The sequence below is a fragment of the Syngnathus floridae genome, chromosome 11 (assembly GCF_059516105.1).
Source record: "Syngnathus floridae isolate MCC-2025c chromosome 11, RoL_Sflo_1.0, whole genome shotgun sequence".
NCBI lineage: Eukaryota > Metazoa > Chordata > Actinopteri > Syngnathiformes > Syngnathidae > Syngnathus > Syngnathus floridae.
This window is the reverse complement of record NC_142423.1, coordinates 10,517,468-10,540,954: the sequence shown is the minus strand read 5'-3', so window position 1 is coordinate 10,540,954 and position 23,487 is coordinate 10,517,468. Positions and strand designations below refer to the sequence as shown.

At 41.2% G+C, this 23,487-nt stretch overlaps 1 protein-coding gene and 1 long non-coding RNA gene across 4 annotated transcripts in view; one reads left to right on the top strand and one right to left on the bottom strand.

Annotated features, from left to right (window-relative positions):
• LOC148391028 (uncharacterized) overlaps positions 1-23,487 on the top strand; it is a 46,129-nt gene that overhangs the window by 10,624 nt on the left and 12,018 nt on the right. For both annotated transcript variants that reach the window (XR_015861165.1, XR_015861166.1), the window contains exons 3-6: positions 5,156-5,321; positions 5,981-6,128; positions 13,251-13,303; positions 16,430-16,560. This is a non-coding gene — a long non-coding RNA (uncharacterized LOC148391028). The remainder of the gene's footprint in view (positions 1-5,155; positions 5,322-5,980; positions 6,129-13,250; positions 13,304-16,429; positions 16,561-23,487) is intronic.
• Positions 6,808-17,177, bottom strand: mst1ra (macrophage stimulating 1 receptor a). 2 transcript variants are annotated; one of them, XM_088388697.1, is made up of 21 exons: positions 17,104-17,177; positions 14,936-16,221; positions 12,887-13,057; positions 12,697-12,816; positions 12,445-12,615; positions 12,203-12,369; positions 11,851-11,980; positions 11,642-11,778; positions 11,375-11,557; positions 11,172-11,271; positions 10,769-10,999; positions 10,538-10,684; positions 10,292-10,451; positions 10,132-10,221; positions 9,845-10,048; positions 9,683-9,763; positions 9,430-9,611; positions 9,191-9,300; positions 8,776-8,941; positions 8,132-8,268; positions 6,808-8,056 (listed from the first exon to the last, which is right to left on the bottom strand). In XM_088388697.1, the coding sequence occupies exons 2-21, from the start codon at positions 16,151-16,153 to the stop codon at positions 7,825-7,827; spliced, it is 4,137 nt and encodes a 1,378-aa protein (XP_088244823.1). In that variant the 5' UTR covers positions 16,154-16,221; positions 17,104-17,177; the 3' UTR covers positions 6,808-7,824. The 2 variants fall into 2 exon arrangements, with proteins under 2 accessions (XP_088244823.1, XP_088244824.1); XM_088388698.1 differs by having other exon boundaries at positions 14,936-16,218.

Here is a 23,487-nt window from a genome sequence, read left to right as displayed (position 1 = left end):
CCGGAAATGAAAATAAATTTACTTCCCCACAAAAAGATTCGGAAGACACAAAGCTCCATTTTAATCTTTGACCAAATAAGTATAACACATGAGCAACTGTCTATTGTTATAGAGTCGCTAATTATGATGGATTTCTGTTGAATTGTGTGGAATAAGTTCCAGGAATTGATTACCTTTCATTCCATGATTACTTTCCAGTGACTGTACTTTGTAGAACAAGACACAACTACTAATGTGTGATTTATGTCACCATAGCAACAGCAAGGGACTTGGCCATTGTTTGACATTAATTCCGTACAAGCAAAACAGTCCGTTCAGTAATTTAAAAAAAAAAAAAAAAATCAGTATGGAAAGGAAAGTGTGCTCCTTATGAAATTGTCAACCCTTGTATCAGGTGATTAACATCATGGAACGCAGAAGTCATTTTTCTTCTTCTTTCCAATTCTATACTTGCGCATGTAAGAAATAAGTCAATGTATAGTTCAATTTAGTTGTCATGGCAACCGAAAGCATGAGAGCAAGTTCTCGATTTGAAACCACTGACGAGCTCAATGTTTTATTCTCACAAGCATCAGCGAAAGACCTTGACAGTTTTTTTTTTCCTGCAGTGGAGTTTTTTTTTTCTCTCTTTTATTTATTTACTTGGGGGTAATATGAAACCAATCTTAAAGGAAACTGCATCCTGAATGATGCCAAAGGTTTCTTTAATGGACGCATCTCCAGTATTGGTTACAGCTGCAACATTCAAGTGAGGCACAGTTTTAATAAAGACAAATTATGTTTCCAGAAGCGCAACAAAAGAGAATTATTGTACTGCGTCATTCTGAGAGTTGATTTAATACTGGATTGTGCTCACCTTATTTAGTAACGGAAAAGTTTTATTAGAATCAACTCAGGGGATGACGCGGTGCGGTTGTACACCACTGCAATATCGACCACACGTAAAAAAAAGTGCAAGCAGCGAGAAATGGGCTTTTGCGCCAGATTTTTCACGCCCAATCTTGGAAATGGTCATCAATCTTTGACGCCAAGCTCCTCTCGCGTGAGATAGCGTCGGCAAAAATGCTTTGCAAATTAACGTCAGCCATCTGTACTTGAGGTCGATTGGAGCTCAATTAGGTGAATTCCCTAGTAGGAGTGTAGTAAAATACTTTACCCTAAATGACTGCTTCGAGCCAAAATGGCTGACCTGTTCAGTTTTATTGAGACTATGCTGTCATGATAGACGTCCACCTAATTTTGTGTCAATCCGTGAAACTGGTGAAATTTTTTTTTCTAACTTTCTAGGGGGAACTTATGAGTGAGTTTTAGGTGGTGTCATGTTCAGAATAATTTTGTTCCCCACAATTCAAAACTGGTGAGTTTTGAGGCATTTTTGAACAACCCCTTAGCTCAGACCCCGGTCGTCATGGCAACGAAAGCCATACTTGGCTCTACTGTCCTTGGATTTACTGTCTTTATTGGAGATCATATGTGCTTTTCAGGTAACTCTCACTTTTTATAGAAACTAGACTTAACAAGTAGTGCTGACCCTGGTTGTTATGGCGATAACAGCTCATCATTAACCTCCCAATTTTTCGAGCAGTGGCTCATTTACATGACACGACTGTCCCCTCGAAACAGGCTCTGTGAGCCTTATAAAAAAAGGAAATATAGTGCAAAAATTCCTCATCTTTGGGGTAGTTTTTATGATATAATAAAACTCCCGAGAACATTGTGGAAAATAACATACGGTAAATTCATATAAACATTGCTGTACTTATTTATACACAGTTGTAAAAGTTACATGCATTTGGATAGTTGTGCCTCTGCACAGTGTCACAAATGATACCCTCACACTTTGGAGTAGAACATTTGGTGCTCTTTGAGGTAACCATAGTTACCGCGACATTGCCAGACCGGATGTCCATAGTGTTGATCAGTGTGCATGTATGATTTCTGTTGTCAAAGCAACCACTCCATTTCATCCCGTGGATTACTGAGGGGAAACAAAACGACCTCATAAATCATGAGATATGCACTCGTGCAAACTCCAGAGCTGAACTTTGAAACATGAGACTCTCAAATCACCGGTAAAAAATCTGCACTTTAATTGGATTTTTTTGTTCACGCTCTCTGGACTGAGTCCCAAGTTTCATATGATTGTGATTACTTAATCTCTGGCCATAAATGTAATTTATCTCTGCATTCTCCTCAGCTAATTCAGAGTTTATAAGAGCTGTCTGTCTTGGTGCTGCCGGTTAACTGCTTTATTAAACAATGAAGGCGCCTTTCAAACGTTTGCTAGAAATGCCCGTTCTTCTTTGTAAATTTTCATGCATTCAGTCTAAACGTGAGTATTGTTCTATTAAAATGTTTGTTTTTGTTTTGCTTAAATTGTGTTTGTTCTTACTATCCTTTTGAGGGAAAAAGAAAAGAAACGGATTATAATAATATGCTTTAAGGCAGTCATCAACATGGTGCCCTAATGAGTAGCGCCTGCGGGGCTGTCTTAAAAATAGCTCAGCAGCCATGGCACATTATGATTTCCTAATGCACAGTTGTAGTTAAGAAAAAAAAATGTATTTTAATTTTGTATTAGTTTTTTTCCCAAACTATCCTATAAATTCTCCTTTTATGGCTCCACAAGACTTGTCATATACCGTAACAGTGTTTCGGAAGAAAAAAAAACGCATTTCTAAAAATAAATAAATAAATAAATACATAAATAAATAAATAAATAAATAAATAAATGCAACTCTTTTATCTGAAGGTTAGTATCTACACATTTTGAATATGTTTAAGCAAACCCTTTGACACAAATTTGCATGCATGGTTTCTTTATTGAAAAAGCGATTAAAATGCTTTGTATATAATTTTAGTTTTACAAAAACGGCAGGGATAATCACGATACAGCAGCTAGCGATAGTCCTTTGTTCCAAAAACCTTGGTAGTGTGCCTCCAATGCTTCACTCACCACCACCAAAGTTTGCAGTGGTGAAAGAATCTATGTGTGAGTACAGAAAATGCATTTTTAAAGTCATGTGACAGGCCTGAAATTCATTCTGGCTCAGAATGTGTTGAAACCGCTCGAAGCGGAGTTATTTCCTTTGTCAGCACCCTCCTCACTGCAAGAGTGGCAAGCTCATCTTCGAGAGGTAATACTGCAGGCATTCAAGCGTCATGTAGATCAGGTCGTCACGCTCAGCATAGATTTGGCTAAGCAATCTTCATTTTGACCAAAATGACAAAAGACAAAAATAATCATCTTCAAAGTTTTTCAGATCTTATGCGATCGCTCATCTTGAAGCTTTATGCATCCACTCACATAAAAAAATATTTTTTATACTTTCTTGCCATGAATATGAAACTTAAAATAAATTTTCTTGTTTATTCAGCTGACACAAACAACTAAAAATGCCTCAATTAAATCTAAACGCCTGCCACATTTGTCCTCATCTTCTTCTCTTTTCAGGATCTCATCATCATACAATGCGTAGTAAAATTCCTATTGCACATGCTTTTATTGGTCAAACTTGATAAACAAAAATGGCAATATCTCAAAAACTTGATGTGCTAGAAAATGAGGAAAACAATTACAAAAACACGTTTTGCTAGTATTTTATTGTTGTGTATTATTGTCTATCGCTCAGAGACCTGTTCAACTATATATCAATTTGGAACATGCAAAACCCAAAATTACTGAAGGAGCGACACTTTTTCTAATATTCACTTCAAGCTAAATGTGCTCTGAGCCAGGAGTGTGAATACGCTCCACATGACCTGAATGGATGTCACGTTCTAGATGTATTTACACACTCATCTCACTAACACGCACATATTAAATAGATAGATTATGGAGTGTGCATAAGGCAGTTTGCTAATTTTTAACCATATTTCTCTTGCCTTCCTACACACCTCTGCTATCAAATGATGGTTGCCATAGAAACAAGCGCACAAGCCACAACATGGCTTTTGGAGGACAAATACAGATCAACATAAGAGAAAGTCTCCTTTTTATTTTCAGTCTTTACCGTCACTTTTTTCCCTTCATTCCCTGTAATGAGAATAATATCAACCTGATTCAATCCAAAGTTTCCGTGATTTAAATTGTGAATTGTGTGTGTACTAAAAAAGCCATAGATCACACATAAAATGCTCGAACAGCAAAGTGGATTGAAAAACACCTTTCTATCTCCCTTTCTTTCTTGAACCACTCAATTGTATTATTCAGTTCATTCACCAAGAAACAAATCCCATCCCATGCTCGGCTGCATCCGAAGATGGAAGCTGGAGTGTAAATAACAACAAAAGGGTCCCAGTAACAGTGCAAGTGTTCTTTTTATGGCAAGTCTTATATTTATGGCAGTAAGTAAGACGTTTGTGCAATTCAGCTTTTGTGTTCGAAATAATAATAATTTCAAGCAAACCTTGCTGTATATTTGTTAACCCGTTTGGGCCCGATAGTGACTGAAAGCATCAACGTTTAAGGAGATATATTTCACATTTTGGTCACAGTTTATATGCTTTTGTCAAAATAACCCAAGGATCAAGAATTATGGCACAAATTTGTCTCGTTGAAATCGGCCATTTTGAAAAGGGTGGCCTTGTCAAACCTACCTCAGTTTTATGTCACACTCACAGAGTCTGTTGCTTGGGAAAACTAAATGTTGCCAACACACTTATGCATTTACTATCATAAATATGTCACAAGTTCAACATTTACCAATGTCAGCCAGGCCCAAATCATTTTGCAATTAGATTAAAGAGGTCAAATGACTCTAAATACACCCCACTAGAAAATCTCGGGTCTTTGTTGACCGTTTCCAGGAAACATCCCTCTTAAAATGCTCTAATTAAGCCTCATTATCTCAAGTGTTACTGTGCAGCCTACTTTACAATTGTCACTTGATCGTTTTCTGAGCAGAACAGGAAGGGAAAAAAAAAATCACTCGTACAGCCCACACAATTGGCCTTGATAATCTTTTCGAGACATCCAACGGAAAAGCTGAAATTAGACTAATCGTCATACTATGTGTGTCGCCTGATTCATGTATTGTCTCTCGTGCCTTGCGGGCATATTGCTAAGAAGATGGATGGCGATTAACAAGTACAGTTAGTAAGCGATGTGCCCGCTTGACAAACACTTTGACTGCTCTGCACATTTGTCTTTCAGCACACTCCCCATGTGTGAAGACGCTCACTCAGAGAGTGTGTTAGAGCGAGAGAACGAGAGAGTCGGGAACAAACATAACACCTCTTTCCATCTGTGACCTCCCAGCTCCTCCATCCACACTGTCAATGCAAGTGCAACAATGGAGGAAGATTGCCTCGTTATTCAGGTATGTGCGAGCTCAAGGATTCGGAGGGGGGAGGAAAAAGCGAAGCCAAGCAACTGATGCAGATGTGATCAAAGTTTTCAAAAACAGAAGCACAGCCATTCATTTCTTATGCGACATAACGCCCACATATATTGGCAGTATGAAGTCAAATCCTGGATTTGTTTCGAAGTAGATTTCATATTTGAACGTAATTGCTGAAAGATCGCTGTAGTACAGTTTCATTACGTAAGAAATAAATGGAATGATTGCTGCAAATTTGACATGCATGCCATTATAAAATAAAATAGTCTGCACCATCATGGACTTATACTTTCAATGGGTGAGCATTTGGTATGTTTAAGATTTCTGAAATGAAATTACATTTGTAATATTTATTGATATTTTCTCATGAAAGATTTTCCAACTTATTTGTGTATGTTTTTTTTTTAACTTACTGTGGATAATAATTTGGAACATTTTATTTTTCAACGTTCTTGGAATAATTGTAATTTTGTGTAATTAAGTACACCGTATTACAGATGACGGTATGATGTTATTTATTATTTTGGAAAACAAATATTTCTGTTTCTTCTTATGTATGCCAATATTTCGATTTGGACAATTTTTCAAATCAAGACCCAGAAGCAAATCTAGTCATCTTTTTTTTTTTTATGTAACAGGTGCCGCACTGCAGAAAAGCATGTGCGAGGTACAGCCTCAAAGGCCGACATGATCGAGCTGTAGTCCAAATGTGGTGGATTCCTAACACAGCTACTGGACTGATATACTGAAGTCTTTGTTAAGTGCCTGAATAAGAGAAAAGAAAAAGTAAGTTCATCTACTTTGTTGAAAAAACGTACAACAAATTGTTGTCGTGTGGTATTTACAGCATAGCGCCGTTTGTGAGTGTGTAAGTGTAAAATATTTATAAATATGTAGACTCAAAGACAACAGAATTAATATTTGAACAGGCTTTAGGGGGTTTCCTTCTATTTTTTTTCAGCTATTGCTCATTCTGGGTTGGCCCCTGGGTCCCATGTGTGTGTTTGTGTGTGTGTGAGTTGGTGTGTTCTTGCATAAGTGTGTGTCTGCGTGTGTAGTGATTTAGATATTACTGGAGTTGGGCCGAATTCTGGTATCCTCAGAGCTGTCACGTTTCATTCAGGGGAAAAAAAATATTCCACTGAGTGGCAAAAGTTTGCAAGTGTTTGCAAAGATAGTGAATGTTGATTTTTCATCAAGCTTTGTTCAAAGTTGCAAACGCTCACAAAAACATTCTCCAGATGTTCGCCAAACTTTCTATTTACAACCACTCCAACTGTTGTCAACAATGGCTTCTGTTAATAATTCCAAGGATGAATTGTGCAGACAGTAAAAGCAATTGTATCCTTGCTTGTGGATGCAGCCCTTAATCCCCAAGCCACTGAATTACATAGCCATTGAATAGTCTTCACTATTAAAACAAATACGCACGTGTATATGAAATCGATTTTGAATTGCAGCAGCAGAATTTTCACTTTGTGTTTATTCAAGATTCATGGGGGCAAATCAAAGGGAGAGAATACCAAAAAAAAAAAAAATTACAACAATGTTATTTACACTTGAACCTTTACTGAAGGGAAGAGACTGCAGTAAGAAGGGGCCTGGAAATAGTCCTTAACTTGAAAAATTAGCCTTGAAAGTCATTACTATAATAAAAAGATGAGTTGTCCAGCGGTTTAGCAGATTTTGGATGCTTGGGGGTGTTTGTGTAACACCTTTGTTGTAACGTTGACGTAGTGAGGCGCATCACTGCGGCAGCATCACAGCAGTAACGGCAAAAGACAATCTCGGGTGCCCTCTACTGCTGATTAAATATACTGGTTCAACCTCAGGCGTCGCGTATAAAGCACACCACTACAAATAGAGTTCATCTTCATCCAGTGGACTGCTTTTCACATGTAGATATGATCCCTCCATATTGCTAACTATATCCACAAAAGTTGTTCCCTGAGTTCAAGGTACTTAATGCCACCGTACTTACATAAATGGTTAAAAATCTACGTCGAGACAAAAGTTTACATTCACTTGGCCTTACTTGTATTTCACATCCGTTTTTGTTTTTTATTTCAAGCTCTATTTTGTCTCAAGACCATTTGTTGTAACAGGATGTGGAACTTTCACAGTCTTACAAATCATTTGCTGTATTTATACTGCATGTCTAAGAGGCTTATTCAAATTTGATTTAAATGTGTTTTTTGTAATGACAGGCAGAATAATTCAATGCTCTTCACTAGACGGCAGAAGGTAAAATTGTCATTCATACAGAAGAATAAAAGGTCATAAAAGAATAAAAGGTCAAAGGTTAAGTCAGGCCATTATTTTAACTACTAATTTAAATCATACAGTGTAAATCCAGTCTTAGTCCTTAGCACATACAGTGTCTTTTAATCTCGATAACACATGATAAATAAGCAAACTCCCGATAAGTCTCTTTGTAATCCCGGAGAGCTGTATTGTGTGTTCTTATCAGTTTTAAAGGTCCTTAGCTGCCATCTTGATTGCTCGTATCTGACTCCGAGCCCTCGGCCTCGTCGGCAGATGCAGTCAGTGGGGGGTAAGCCCTGGCCTGGTCTAAGTTGACATAGTTGACCTTCAGGTTGATGTAGTGCTCTCCCGTGAGACAGGACAGGATGTGCTGCACGTCCCCGACCAAGCTGTGGAACGTGGGCCTACATTCGGGCTCCGGGTCCCAACATGCCAGCATGATGGAATAACTGTGGAATGAAAGAAAGCGTTAGAGGTGATTGTGCAAAATCTTGATGCTGAGGTTATTTGGAAGAGTGTCTTACAGAGCATTAGGGCAATACTGGGGCTGAGGTAGGCGGCGGCCCCTTAGTAAATAGTGTGTGATGTCATAGGGGTCCACTTGTGGGTATGGACTAGCTCCTCTGGTCAGCAGCTCCCACATCAACACGCCATAGGACCACTGGAAGAAATGTCATAAAACCCAGCATCCAGTGCTTTCTTATTTATGATGTATATTTTTTATAAATTCGTGGATGTGGTTTGAGCTCAAGTGTGTCACAATTTTGAGGTTCCAGATTCAAATCTCAGCTTCATCTTTCCGGTGTGGTTTTTGGCTTTCCTGTTTGCGTGTTCTTTGATTAATCTGCCCTCCTTTCATATTGCGATAACATGCATGTTAGGTAAATGAAAGACTTTAAATCAATTTCCTTTGTTGTGAAAGTGAGTGGCACTGGCTGTATCTTTATGTGCCTGAGGTAACCTTCAGCTCATCCCTGATCTGAATAAATTTGTTTAGCATTGTAAATGTTTTTTTTTTTTTAATGTATTTTTGTTAGATTGGGTATCAATAAAAATTAAAAACTAGTGGACATGTAAAAATATACTCCTATGTAAAATCAAATCAATCGATTTATTTATTTATATTATGCATGTGTGATGAGTGAACTCGGGTGTCTCGTCTACTCACCACATCCGATTTGGTGGTGAACTTCTGTGTCTGCAAGCTCTCGATGGCCATCCACTTGACCGGTAACTTTGCCGTCTTGCAGTCTTGAATACTGTAGTACTCCTTGTCGTAAATGTCACGCGCCATGCCGAAGTCTGCCACCTTGACAGTGAAGGTCTCATCCAGCCTTAGGAGTGAGCCAAGACAACATAGGAGAAGTTATAAAATGTCTGGAAGATGGACAAAATGATTAGTCTCAGGGACCAAATACTCGGACATCATTTAATAACTTTTATACTGTGAGTTTTTTACGCCTTTTGGACTGATAATCCGACTGATAACAAACTGCCAAAACGTTTTTTATTACTTTGCAAGTGAGCAAACTATCAAATATTTACTAGCCCCAATGTTTGTGCAATCTAGGCTTCACACTCACATGCAGTTCCGTGCAGCCAGGTCTCTGTGCACAAATTTCTTTTGCGCTAAATACTGCATCCCCTTGGCAACCTGCAGTCCAAAGCCTATGAGGTCTTTAACGGTTGGATTCTGTGTAAGACAAATGTAAATGTCAGAGTGCACTTATCCAATAATTTAAAACGTAAACAAACCCCCACAGGTTTGCAGAGCAAACATTTACAGTCTAAGGTCCCAGGAGGTTTGATTGTGAAACATTACCCTCTGTGGCGAGCGAATAAAATGGCGAACGTCGCCATGTTTCATGTACGGCAGCACCACCAGGGGGAGCCCTTCTTTGGGTAGCGTGATGCCAAGCAGAGACAGAATGTTGGGATGGTGAAAGCCCTTCATGATGATTCCCTCTCTGAGAAATTGATCCACTTCCTTTAGATCGGTGATTCCTGTCGACACGTTAAAGCCTTAGAAAAAAAAAAAAATCTCGTTGACATATCGTATAACCCTGTTTACATACGATTTAGTGATTTAACAGCACAATGGATCTCTTGATTATTGCTGTCCTTCAGATAGCCATGATACACAGTTCCAAAGTGACCTGCATGAAAAGGAAAACAAAACCATGGGATGTGGGTAACTCTTCACTTTGAAGACTTTTTTAAGCCCCATAAGCCGTTACCTTTGCCAATGCTTTGGCTATCTTCCATCCTGAGCATCTCAGCAGGGATAAGGACATCCTTGACCTCGTCCAGCAGGTCGGAGCTGAGGCTGATCATTGAGACGCTGGATCGTGGAATCAGCGGAACAGCGAGGTGGTCATAGCTGGCGGCGTACATCGGACCTTGAAAGGCCATTCCACTCGCGGACGTTTGGTTGGAATCCACTGAAACACACACAGATGAAGGAAAGTTGTCAGGAGGAATTTGAACCCAAACTCAGTCACTATGCTGCTGACTTTTCTCTTACCCTGCCTGTAGTCGCCTGTCGAGGACATTTCCCCGTGGCTGCCCATCCGGCTTATGGACAACCTGGTGCTTAAACGATTCTCGATGGTAGCTGAAAGCACAACGACGAAACGCTTGAAGCTGAAATGATGACAAACGCTTACCAAATGCCGAAGCCTCACCTCGCTTCTTTTTCCTCAGATGAATCATAACGAATGCAATTCCGGCACCTGCCACCAAGGCGAAGATTACACCCAGTACGATGGCCGCGATGACCGAATCGGCATTGTCGTCCTCATAGCGGACAGTGCCCACGTTGTGGGGTTCGCCGTTCACTGAGACCTACAATAGTAGATAGTATCGAGTTTTCAGCTACAAAATAGTGTACACCTGCTTATGTCCATGCATTGATAGTATTACTCTCTCACTCTGACAGGCAATCCCTCGATGGGGATCACTTGGGTCTTAGGAATCCTGCAGGTCAGCTCATTCACCAGAACCTGGACGTTACAGTCCATGTCCCCGATTTCCATGGTGATCTTCATGCACTGGTCCACCATTTTCAGTTTGTCGTGCTGGTTTAAACGTGATATTTACAGATTGGTTATTATACGGTTGCCGTGCTGGCTGGGCGGAGTCCCGTAACTGCGTAAACATACGTGCAGCGAAACTTCGGTCTGTCCCGGTGTGAGGACCAATACGTTGTTTTCGTGTTCAAACGGGATGACTTTGGCATCGGGGTGGTAGGTGAATCGTCTCCTCCACAAGTTTTCCATGCCGTCCATGTGAATGAAAAGCTCCCCTGTGTCTGACCTGTCTTCCGACACATCGAACGGAAAAGTGGGAGCCTGGCACGTCATGTTGGTAGCGTTCCCTGTACCGTTACATTCCTGAAAGCAAATGATCACGTTTAAGAGACAAGAGCCACGCCAAAACAAAGAAAATTGTGAGGGCCTATTTATCATTGCTTGAAGTTAAATGATCTGATTCATCGGTGAATGGACAAAATAATCGACGCATTAATCGATGACTAAAATAATCGTTAGTTGCAGTCCTACTTACCAGTTTGTGGGGTTCCAACGGGGAGTTTTTGGAAGTGTACTGAAGCACAGTTTTGTGTGCAGAGTCAAGATTCTGACCTGTAATCACTAACTTGGAGCCACTGAAGGACAACATAAATAAGCAAATGAACAACAATTCGATTTTCAGGCTATAGATACTGTGATGTGCATTGTATCACTTCTCATCGGTTCATTCCATTGTACCTGCTGAAACTGCATTGAGGATTCACCGACGTCACAACAGGGTTTTTCTTGTAGATAAACTTCTTAGTGGTAGTGACCTCAAAGTTGTCGATGACTACTTTGACAGGAACGTGGCCAATATTTGTGGCAGCCGCTGTGAGGCACACAATTGAAGACAATGTCCCACTCTCTTCCAGAGGAACACTGGACAAAATCATTACACATTACGCTAATTGTTTTAACCTCACAACTATGATGACATTGATGCTTAGATCTTGTTTGCCTTACTCTTGAATGTGACACATTTTGTCTGCGATGAAAGCTTCCCTCCGCATACCGGAATCGAGGTTCCGGCCTGTCAGTGTTACAAGCGTACCGCCAAAAACAGGGCCATGCTCGGGTCTGATTTGATTTATGCTTGGCTCCTGATAAGACACATGAGAATTCCTTTCATTCCAATCACTGACCTTCTATTTTATAACTTTTAGTCATCTCACCACAACAGAGAAGCCAGACACCCGAGAGGTGCCTTCGATGGAGTACGCGCCCCTCGTGTTCCCCTCGTGCACTTCCAGAGTTATTGTCAGATTGTGGTTTGACACTTTTTCCTTCAGCTTGCATACGAGCCTGCATCGGAAAAGTATGGTATGACCTTAAGTCGAAGAGGGAGAATCCAAAGATTCTATACAATGGGTGCAATGAAACCTTAAGACTATGAGGTCATTCTGTAATGTGCAACCTGGTCTCAGAAAGCTTGGTCTAGGGTTACACTATGTTTTGACGCTGCTTTCCTGGAATAGCAGGTAATGTTTATTCCATTGATTTTTTCTTTGTATGTATGGTACTCACACTTGGCTCCTGCTTTTGTCAGGCAGGACAGCACACAAGGTCCCTGAGCCCACGGTGACTGTGTGGGTGACACCGTTGTTGATGGGCGGTCTCTGAGGAGATCGAAACTCTCTCCCGCAAAGCGTCAGCTCAGTTTCCCCGCCAGCCGGTGCCGTTTTGGGGAAAAACTACAGATACATAACAATCAAACTCAATTGAGCACTCCGGGGGATGTCGTCAACGCTGTCATTGTTTTGAACTACCTCTGTTATGACTGGCGCACAAGAATGCTTATTCCACAGCGAGGCGCACTCATCCTGCCTTGAGCACATTCCCGAGCACCAGCCGCAGTTCATGAAGCGCGGAGACATCAAACACATAGAGCACGTCACGAAATGCGTGCAGCCTGGTCCAATGATCGGCACCCTGAACAACTGGATAGGGGACAGTGCGAGACATGGGGAAGAGAACCTACAACCATCATCCATCCATGATGGACGGTGCAAAAATATTACCTGATTTTCAGCCACAAAAAGAAGCGAGTCATCATTAACGACAGTTGCTGTCCTAGATATTGGCATCTCTCCAAGTGAATAGTTGGCAAAAACAAAGGGTGTGTCAATTGTAAGAATGACCTAAAACCAGACAGCAATCAATTAGTACAAGCATTCAAACAGAGTCACTGTCAAATATGAAGTTCTCCACCTGGAGGATTCTTCCGTCTGAAGTCCCAAAATGCCCAAGAGTTTGTTTCCCGCTGATGGTAACCAGGATGGACGTAAAGAGGACATCCCTCATCTTACGGTTGAAGAGGTCTATTCGGTAGTATGGTTTGGAAACCAGCGTGGGTCTGTCTGTGCATGTGGCGTTGCCCAACTGGGACAAACACAAAAAGAGACAAATGACTTTTTGCTCATATTAAATTTCCTTCCTTAGACTATTTTATGATGCAATCCTCTTTGGCAAATTTTCAATTTCATCCACTGTCTCGCAACCTTCAAGCTATGTTCCTGACAGTGTTCTTCATTGATTTCACATATTTGCTCTTGTCTGTTGTGTTTATTTACAGATTCAACCTGTTTTGCCCTTTCAGGGATTTGAGGCCCACCTAGCACAACCACGGTAGGGCTTTTCACTCATTTACTTTTGTCCGTATGTTTCCCTCGGTCTGCGTCAACATTCACATACACTTGTGTATCTAAAAACATCTAAAAAGGAAGTGTTCCAGCCACAGTCAAGCATGCCATAAAAACTCATGGACACACTCATCACGTTGACTGAGTGTCCCACAGTAAGTGGACCTTTGAAGCTTTCGCACATAAACAGAGACTTAAAACAAATGACGGTTAGAAACATGAAAACATTTGAAGCTTTCCAAACAAGTTCTAGCATGCGACTCTTTTGGTCGTCTCTCCACTGTGACATTTTTGAGGGAATTAACTCACGCTATTTGAAAATCTTGAATTGAACATTACATGGAATATTTTCCATCGTCCTCCAATTTCCTGTTTGAGAGCAGTCCCTCCCTCCCTTGAAATTCCACCTTATTATCAGTAGGATTTATTGCACATTTGTTGGCAGGCATTCCCGTCTGTGTACGCACTGCTGCTCAAAGGACACGGGTTGAACTCCATAAAAAAAAAGGAAAGACCGCACCTTCAGGCAAAACCTCTGCTGGGAGATTAGATGGCAAGCTGGACACTTTACTTTCCATGTTCCCGCAAATTTAGGACAAAGGTTTTTATATCTGGTGTCTGTCCCGTCTGGTGTTTGTTGAAGAAAACCAGAGCTTGCTCATGTGACTCATGCACCTCTCCCAGCCTTGTCGTTTGCCTCGTACTCTTTCACACACCCTCATTTGTTTCTCTTTCGAAATTTACTGCATGTAATTTACACTTAGTGGCTACAACTTTAAAGTTTGATGATATTCAGCACCATGACATGTTACTACAGAAAATATACTTTTTAACTTATTGTTTACAAATGTCTGGAGTGAATCACACAATCAAATAACTATAGTGGCAAGTGCCTATTTATAGAAAAATGTACGCGTGACTGAATCACTCAGAATTTTACAGGATTGTGAAAAACAGTTTAGTTAATTTACACAATACCATCCCTCACAGAGTTTCTCAACTTCCGGGTTTGATTATTATAAATTTGATTGTTATTCAGAACTGCAGTGTTGGAAGCGTCAATTTATGATTGATGCTTGGTGATGTTTCCTCCTCAAGTGAAAATGCAACTGAGTGATTTTTGTGGTTGTTTTAATCAGCATCGTGGTAATGAAAGCTTCTCCCGCTTTGGGACACACTGAAGTAGTTGGGTGAGCTGTGAGAGGCAGAGTTTACCGTAATCTTCTCAAACCAAAACTCTTGGGACCCAATTGAAACATCTCTTTTGCACATTGTCCCCATGCTTGCAGAGAGTAAACGCAAATCCCACACAGGACACCTAGAGATTTGAACTCCAGTGTTGTCCTATTATGTCATATTTACGTGGAAAATCTGGCACGACTAAGGCTGGATTTACACAGTTCAAGGGTCAGCGTTCCAATTTTTTTGCCCTCAGGTGGCACAATGAGAATATGAATCGTGGCGGTGTAGAGCGGAAAAGAGATGTTTTTTTCGCAGGAAGTTGTTGATACGACTCATGTTTTGCATTAATCGACTCTGAAAGTACGTCAAATGTTTTGGTCATGCTTACTTCACTTGTGGTCAAGAACTGGTAACTTCCCGTCTTGGCCTTACTCACCTCATGTGGGCAGTTCTCACACGTCTGAAAGTGACACAGACCTCTGGATAATTGTTCTGGTCCGGATCTGCAGCAGTCCTCCACGCCTGTGTCAATCTTGCTGTTGACGTCGTTCAAAGAAAAGGCGCACAGGGCTGAGTTCTTTTGGGGTTCTCCCTGCAGGTTCACCTGCGCAAAGACACCATAGAGGATATCTTCTGTCTCGTCCACCCTCAGCTCCAGAGCCAGATCCTTTCCCGCGTGACCAAAGTGGGCCGCCATGAGTCCGTTGTATACGATATCCCTGTACGGCTCCCTTCGCCGCCTCTTGGGCTCGTATCTGCACTCTAGAACCAGCTCACGGTACGTCCAGACCTCGTGAGTCTCCACGGGTAGCCGCCCTAGTCGGGTCTGAAAGGCCGAATCGCCTTTGGAGGGGTTCTCCCTCTGCAGGGATAGGAAGTACACAAACTCCCGTGTCGAGAAGCTGTAGATGTAATCGATGCCGTACGAGTCCCTCAGATGGGGCAGCACCGTCAGGCCTTCCATCACCATTTGAAATCCGTCTTCGGTAGAGAGCGGTCTAACCACAGACACCGACCTACGGGGAAACTTCTGGACCACTTTGTCATTAACAGAGGCCGCCACAAAGAAGTACGATGTGGCCGCCTGTTCTACAATAGTGACCTTGGTGCCCAATGGACTGGCCAGACAGTCCGGACAGTAAGAGGGAGAATTGTTTTTTTTTTTGTATAAACACTGAGGTTCTGGCGGCAAGAGCTCAACGTCGATGAAGAAACAGATGCCGTGTTGGGTACTGCCGCATACGTACAAGTAGGGCGGGATAGCCACCCCCGCATCCAAGAGCAGCACCTCGTTATCCGTATCCACCGGCTCGCTGGGATCGACTTGAATGTCGCACAAGCGACAGGTTTGACACTCTGGACTCCCAATTGGCCCTGTTTTCACCTCCCACACTTTGCTCAGCTTGTCATCCACCGCCTCTACAATGTTCCGCGAGGCGATATAAACCTCAGGATTGAGTGGCTTGGCCACCACGTTCTGTATGGGATGCTCCGTTTGGAAACGCGGCACCGTGTATTTGACCGAGAAGTCCACCTGATGGCGGGGATCCGTAGGGCACGTGCGCTCTCCTGGGGAAATGTCGGCTCGTATCCAAGTGGAAAGTGTCAGCAGGGTGGCCGCCCATGCCAACATCTCTGCGGCACGGCCCCTCATGTTCGGTGGGGGCTACGTAGAAGAAGCCCCTTTGGACTTTGATGCCATTCTTGAGGAGTGGAGCTCTGCTGGAAGATATGTTGAAATTTTATAGGCAATGCATTTCCCCTTTCTGTGCCATAAACATTCATCCATACAGTGTCTATAATCCATTTGTCAACAATAAGATAAAAAAAAAGAATCAAATAAAGTGCATCTCTGAAGTAACTTCTATTTCACTAAAATTTCACTAATAAACCATCCATTAATGTTTCACATGATTTTTCCTCATTACAGTGGCGGGTGAGGTGGAGCCTATCTGAGCTGACTTTTGGCAATAGAAGCGGAACTTACTCTGGAATACTCATTGGATGACATCAAATAAATCATAAAAATCGATGGGAGGTGCCGGGGCGAGTCTATACCAAGTAAGTGTTTCATATTTGCATTATTCAAGCATTACTTTATTTTCTCCACGAGTCTTATAAAGTGTTTCAATGACGGGGACATATGTGACACTTCAGTTCTTGCTATAGTTATTCACATGAAATTTGACCATCCATGATGTAAATGCAGCCAAACTGAGAAGAGAGGAGAAGATATCAGGTAGCATTCTCCATGTATGCACTGACGCATGAATGTGAAGGCAATCTGAAAAACAGCAGAGCTAAGTTGTTTCGAGGCAAGCCATGACTTGCTTTGACAGTGTGATCATCAGCAACCATGGTGACTCTCGGGTCACAACCATGAGCAAATCCAAAATTTGCATTTTATTAACACGGGGGAAATGCCAGCAAGTTGTTGTTAACGGCAACCTTAAGCCTTGCATATGCCACATTGGGTATACTTTTAAAAAGTGAAACTACAATTAAAGTCATCCTAAAATTGTGTAATATTGTCTGATCATGACCAATCTGTTTCAACTTTAGTTTTAAAATAAAATATTAAAAAGTGAATGAGTTGAGGCTCACCTGACAGAGGATGTCTGGAAATGTACGTACTGTAGTCCGAGCAGAGTTCAAGCTGCCACGCAACTTTAAGTGTGTCAAGCAGGCTGTAGTGATGGTTATAAAACCTGGATGTTTACTTTGTTCACCTTCAAAATAAAATAAGACAAGGTGTACACAACTCTTGTTTGGCCACAATTCATTAAGTATCCATCCAACATTGTAGGTGTGAAAATATCATATCGGTTATATATTAAAGCTGTTGTTAATGTACAGAACATTGTATAGCTGTCATGGTAAAATTGTACTTTTTAAATTACTACTTCAACAGCTAAAGCTAGTTCAAAAATTCCTCGTATTTTTTATTGTTTATTTATTGTTATTTGAACTAATCACAATGCAATAAAGTTTCTGTTCCAATTGTTAAAATATTAACTAAACAATCCCAAAATACATACATGTTTTGATAAAACGTGAAAATACATGTTAGTTGCATTTGTAAAATATTAATTAATTAATTTAATTCAAATATTGTTAAAATATTAAATATTAGATAATACTGAAATCATTAAAAGATCATGTTCAACATTATTTCATTCCTGCTCAAATGTAGATTAAACGATCAGCTATATGGATTTTAGTAACACCAATTTAAAAAGTGTCAGAAACATCTATGATGTTCATTCAGAAATGTACAAAATGTTCTGAGATTTATTATGAAAGTTACTGACTGGAAACACTTCACTCACCATTTCACTTTATTTGATCGTTGTGTGAGCTGGTGTGTGTGTGTTGCCCAGTGTCAGGCCGCACCCGCAATGGAAACAAGACACAATTGCGCAACATGAAAACCAGCATGGTTTCGTCATGTGTGTCATTCGTTGATGTCATGTGTTTCCTGTCAGATTTGTCCTATATACATTTGATATTATTAGGGAAATAGTAGATGCTCCTCAAACACCTCTTAGGTCTATGCTTGTTTTGCCAAAAAGGAATTGTGCAAGATGAGTAATGATCTCTTTCATTTTTCTGTCTGGAAGGTATGGCAAGAATGTCTTCCTTCTCACAAACCCCGCCCATAGAAACAGACAAGAGTGTACACATTAACAACTATTTGAAGTTATTAACAGAGATGGAAGATGATTGGTATGGTCACGGAAGTACTTTATTGATTGGTGATGTGGTTGATGAAGTGATTCATGACTGGCATGGTGATTTGTTTTCTCCGTTAAGGAAAAATACAAATGATCACTTTAATATATTCTTTAAGGCATTGGATGATTCATGCACAAAATGCATTTCCGCATATTTAAAAAGTTAAACATCAACTCAATGAACATAAAGTTCACCCATTTGGCTGGAAGAACAAAGCCCTAAAGCAGTGATGTTATTAGTCATTGTGTCCACTTCAAGTTTACCTAGTGTCTTTTTAGAAGCTGCAAGAGTATTTTTTTTTTTTTTTTTTTAGAAAATGAATGCATGGCTGTTCCCTGTAATTTATGACTGGGGTCCAGAGTGGATCCCACTTCTCTCACCAGCATCAGTTGAGATAGACTTGAGCTCCCCTTTGACACTAATAAGGACAATTAAGCGCTATGGAAAATTGAGGGAAGGATGCTACCTGTGGTTTATTTATAAGGCTAATGTTTGCCAGATGATGTGATGGACATCATTTATACGACAACACCCCCTTGTGGTTTACAAACGCAAGTGATAATAATTGTCACCAGCAGATGGCTCAAAAAACTCATGATGTGTGATTACAGAGAAAATTGCAGAAATGATGTAATACATAGTTGATGCACCAGATGGCAGTATATCGGCACAAATCACATCTCCATCCAGCTACAGACGTCACGTTTAATAGAAGCGGTTGCTTAGGTCCCGTGAGTCGTCACCTTATCGTGGTGGAGGGGTTTGCGTGCCCCTATGATCCTAGGAGCCATGTTGTCTGGGGCTTCATGCCTCTGGTAGGGTCACCCATGGCAAAAGGGTCCAAGGTGAGGGGCCAGATAAAGCACGGCTCACCCAAGCCCCTTATGACGAAAAAGACATATGGCCTTCATTTTCCCTCGCCCGGACGCGGGTCACCGGGGCCCTCCTCTGGAGCCAGGCCTCGAGGTGGTGCTCGAAGGCGAGCGCCTGGTGGCCGGGCCTTCGCCCATGGGGCCCGGCTGGGCATAGCCCGAAAATAAAACGTGGGTCCCCCTTCCCATGGGCTCACCACCTGTAGGAGGGGCCAAAGGGGTCGGGTGCAAAGTGAGCTTTGCCACACCTTGGGACCCCCCGGAATGAGCTGGATGAAGTGGCTGGGGAGAGGGAAGTCTAGGAGTCCCTCCTAAAGCTGCTGCCCCCGCGACCCGACCCTGGATAAGCGGAAGAAGATGGATGGATGGATGGATGGATGGATGGATGGATGGATGGATGGATGGATGGATGGATGGATGGATGGATGGGTGGTTAGGTTAGGTTAGGTTAGGTTGATTAAGGTGATTTCTGTCTGCTATACTGGAGTCACTAACTATGCTAAACCTTGTTTCCACTCGTGAGGATTCTGATTCATGAATCCTTTTTAATTTTCCTTTGACTTTTTTTAATGTGACAAACAGGAATTGTATGATGATAATCATAGAACAGGAAATGGAACGTTTGGTAACAGGAATAGCAACACAAGTAAATAGGTGTGTTTATAAAATAATAAAATGATTATTAGTTAAAATATTGTTCAGCACTGTAAAAATCATGACCACAATAAAAATGTTTAAATATGATTTTGTAATAATTTGAAGTATAGTCATAGTTACTACTATATACATCAAAATCAAAAAATAAAACACTAGAATCAAATTATTTTCAATGTATCACAATTTGTTTGACACATTGAGTTCATTTGAACCATGTTATGCTCTTTTCATGGCTTTGTCACTCTGTATCCTCGCTCATGTCTTCATGGGGGAACATAAAGCAGAAGAGAAGGTTTTTAACGGACTTACCGCCTCACTCTTGTCCATCACTTTTATCACTGTCGGTACAGCCTCGTTGGGGCCTTTAATCCTGTTAGTAGTTGAGAACCGGTGTGACGATTTTTAGTTGTGAAATAACACGCCACCATCCTCCAGGCTGCTTCTTCTTCCCCTCTCTGTGGAGATGTAGGAAGAGAGCTTCTTATGTGCCTAGCAGGTGGGCTGGAGACACATCAAAGCTCTCGCTACATGTGGAATGTCACCTTCAAGTGTCTGGATAGATGCTTGACAAGTCCTGCCAGACATCAACCAATTAAGGAGCGAAAAGCAGGACATGTCTGAGCTAAGGTCAGAGGGTTCAAAGTCCTTTCATTACAGCAAGTGGTTGTTTTTCTCTCTGGCGACATTGACCGTGACTTCTTACCTTGAAGAAAACATATTTTTACATTTTAATTTGTAAGATTTTTTTTCCACTCATAATTTTAATAATTACATACTTGTGGAAATTTTGTTTATGAAAATAAAAAAAATTGAACCGCACATTTTTTTAAAATTGTACATATACACACACGCACATCGAAACACATAACTGTGCACATACACACATTCACACATTTTCATGGTCAGATCAATTAAGAGATTGCATGGACAAAATGGAGGGTGAGGTGCAGTGTAGGATATCAAATGTATGGCTAATGCATTCTGTGCAGAATATGAGCTTTACCATCGAGGGAATTATCGACAAATTTGTGAAGGGGGGTAGGGAGCTGATGATATCTTTAACCTCCCGCCTCCCATTTCCTTTCTCCACTGTATTGTGATACCCACATCCTCCTTGCAATGAACATCAGATGTTGAATTTCCTAAATTGGCCTCTAAATGAATATTTCTCAACAAGCCTAAAAACAAAAGACATTACTCCAGGAAATGGCTGATGCTGCCCTTATTTGGCCATGAGCATGTGTCATCATTAGAGCGGTTACACTTGATAGTAACTGTAAAAGGTACGAGGGCAATTTCACGACCAATTCCACTCCCAAGGCCTTCCTCCCCCATCTTTACTCTCACCTTGTCCTTGCCCCACTGTAATGAAGACACCGCGCCTGCCACTGGGATTCATGTTATTGATTCTTCCAGTTTCACTAGTCTACACCTACAATGTACTATGGATGGATGGATGGATGGATGGATGGATGGATGGATGGATGGATGGATGGATGGATGGATGGATGGATGGACTGACAGACGGACTGAGTAGTATAGATAGAAGTGAACATCCAAACTCCCCAATGCCTCACCTTGTATCGGATCTACTGTGCACAAAAAGTATTGATTTCTTACCCTGACAAAGGAACAGAGGGGGGCTCATATGATCACATGGATTACACACAAGCACAGACGCACATTCGCACTCATATCAAATCCCCATCTCAAAGAAGAGCCGAAGCCCCTCCACCTCCTGTGCACACATGCGCGCACACACGCAGACACACTCACACACACACTTTCATGTCTGAGGAAAAATGGCCAGTACAATGTACAAATCCATCTAGGCGATTGGTGTGTGTGTGCGTGCGTGTGCGTGTGTGTGTGTGTGCTGACTGTGAGATTTGAGGTGTAATGAATACATTGTCTGGGCTTGTGGGGGCTGCTCTGTATTCAGCTCAAGCATATCCCAGCTTCTTGATAAAAATGCATTACTGGCACGGCTACGTGGGGGGTTTACAGTGCTGTATATGGAGTTTGTGTGTTTTTAATATTAATAATAGTATTTTTCTGCATGAGTGCCCAACTGTAATAAATGGAGCCCTCCGGAAAACTCATTGGAGATGTAATTGCTTCCACATCCACTTGTCACTGGGGTTTTGATGTTTAATTACACTAGGCCTTTGCTGGAGTAAAAAAAAAAAAGACAAGCAAACAAAACCCAGTACAGTACGCCATGTTTGCACTGCACAACATTCTTTTCTCTCTCTCTCTTTCCAGGAATACTGCCATAAGAAATTTTTACCCGTTCGACAGCGCTACTATTTATATTACGTTTATTTTGTTGAAACATATTCAATAGTTCAATTATATAAATATAAATATGTATATTTTATATGCCTTTAATTGTTTGTTAGTACATATTTATTTAATTAATTATGATTTTATTGTTATTTTTTAATTCTATATTTATTCTATCTGTCATAATTTGTTAAAAATGTACGTTCATATGTAGCATAATATGGAAGTTTCACACAAACAACAAACGATACGCTCATTCGTCACCACCTGAGTCCTTCAACACGATACGTGCGTGCACACACACGTACACGCATATTACATATAAGCACTGAGGTCTGTGCTAAGCACTGAGCTGCTTATTGGAGCATGATGTCACACCAGAGGACGCAAATAAACACTTGAAATTTAACATGGATGAGGAAGTGCGTGACATCTTAACTTTAATTTGATCGTGTGCCGCTCTCACAAATAATTAACAAAGCCCCGGTAAAAACGAAAATGTCGTGTTTAAAAATATATTTGCAGCCATGCTGTTCCACTCCAGTCCTACAGGGTTTGCTAGTGATCACACACACTGTGACCTCCTCAAGCAGCCTGAGGTGCTCACTTACAGTCATAGCTAATTGCACTAGTTGGTATTTTAACACGAAATGGCATCACCCCCTTGTTGCAAACCTCGCGGGCTCTTGGTACTCTGCTTGTGCAGTGAGTCAGGAAATGTGTGTCATTTCTTCCGGGCCACATAAATGAATGATTTCGTCCACCACCGCCATCGGCGACCATCTGCAACAACTGCAAATTCGGCTCATCTGAGCCAAACGACTAACAGAAAACACAGTGGAAGCCAATGTCTATTTTTAGCATCAATCGTACTAGTGAACTGTAACCAAAATCTTGCAACATAAACCTTTAAAAAATTTAGTTTGAATCCCTCACAAATTTTCATTATTCATTGTCGGGCTTTGCTCCCTAATCCCTGAGTCCTCTTTGTAGTTCCAAAATTTAGAGCACTCCTATTTGTTTCCTGCTAATTTGCCAACATACTTAGCAAATATAGTCAAGCAAAATAATATTAGCTTGCTCCTGTTTACTGTGATTATAAAAGTACACAAAATGACACTTTTCATCATTGGTCTGAATTGGTGCTGGAGAGACTCATTGAGAAGCTAAATTTAGCAACGTTGCGTGTGTGTATGGGGTGACTGTGTGTGTTCCTGCAAATGTGTATCTACAACGCATTCCTATATCAGTCCGTGTGTGTGGGTTGTGGAATCAGTGGCCCCCTTGGGGGTCTCGTCACAGACTGTCCAACTGGTTTTAGTGGGCAGTTGCTCCTGGGCGTCTCAGAATAACACAGTGGTGGTTGTTTGTAGCAGACGGAGCCCCACGTTGTTGACCCCTGGAAAGGATCGTAACATGATTTCACATTCATTATTAT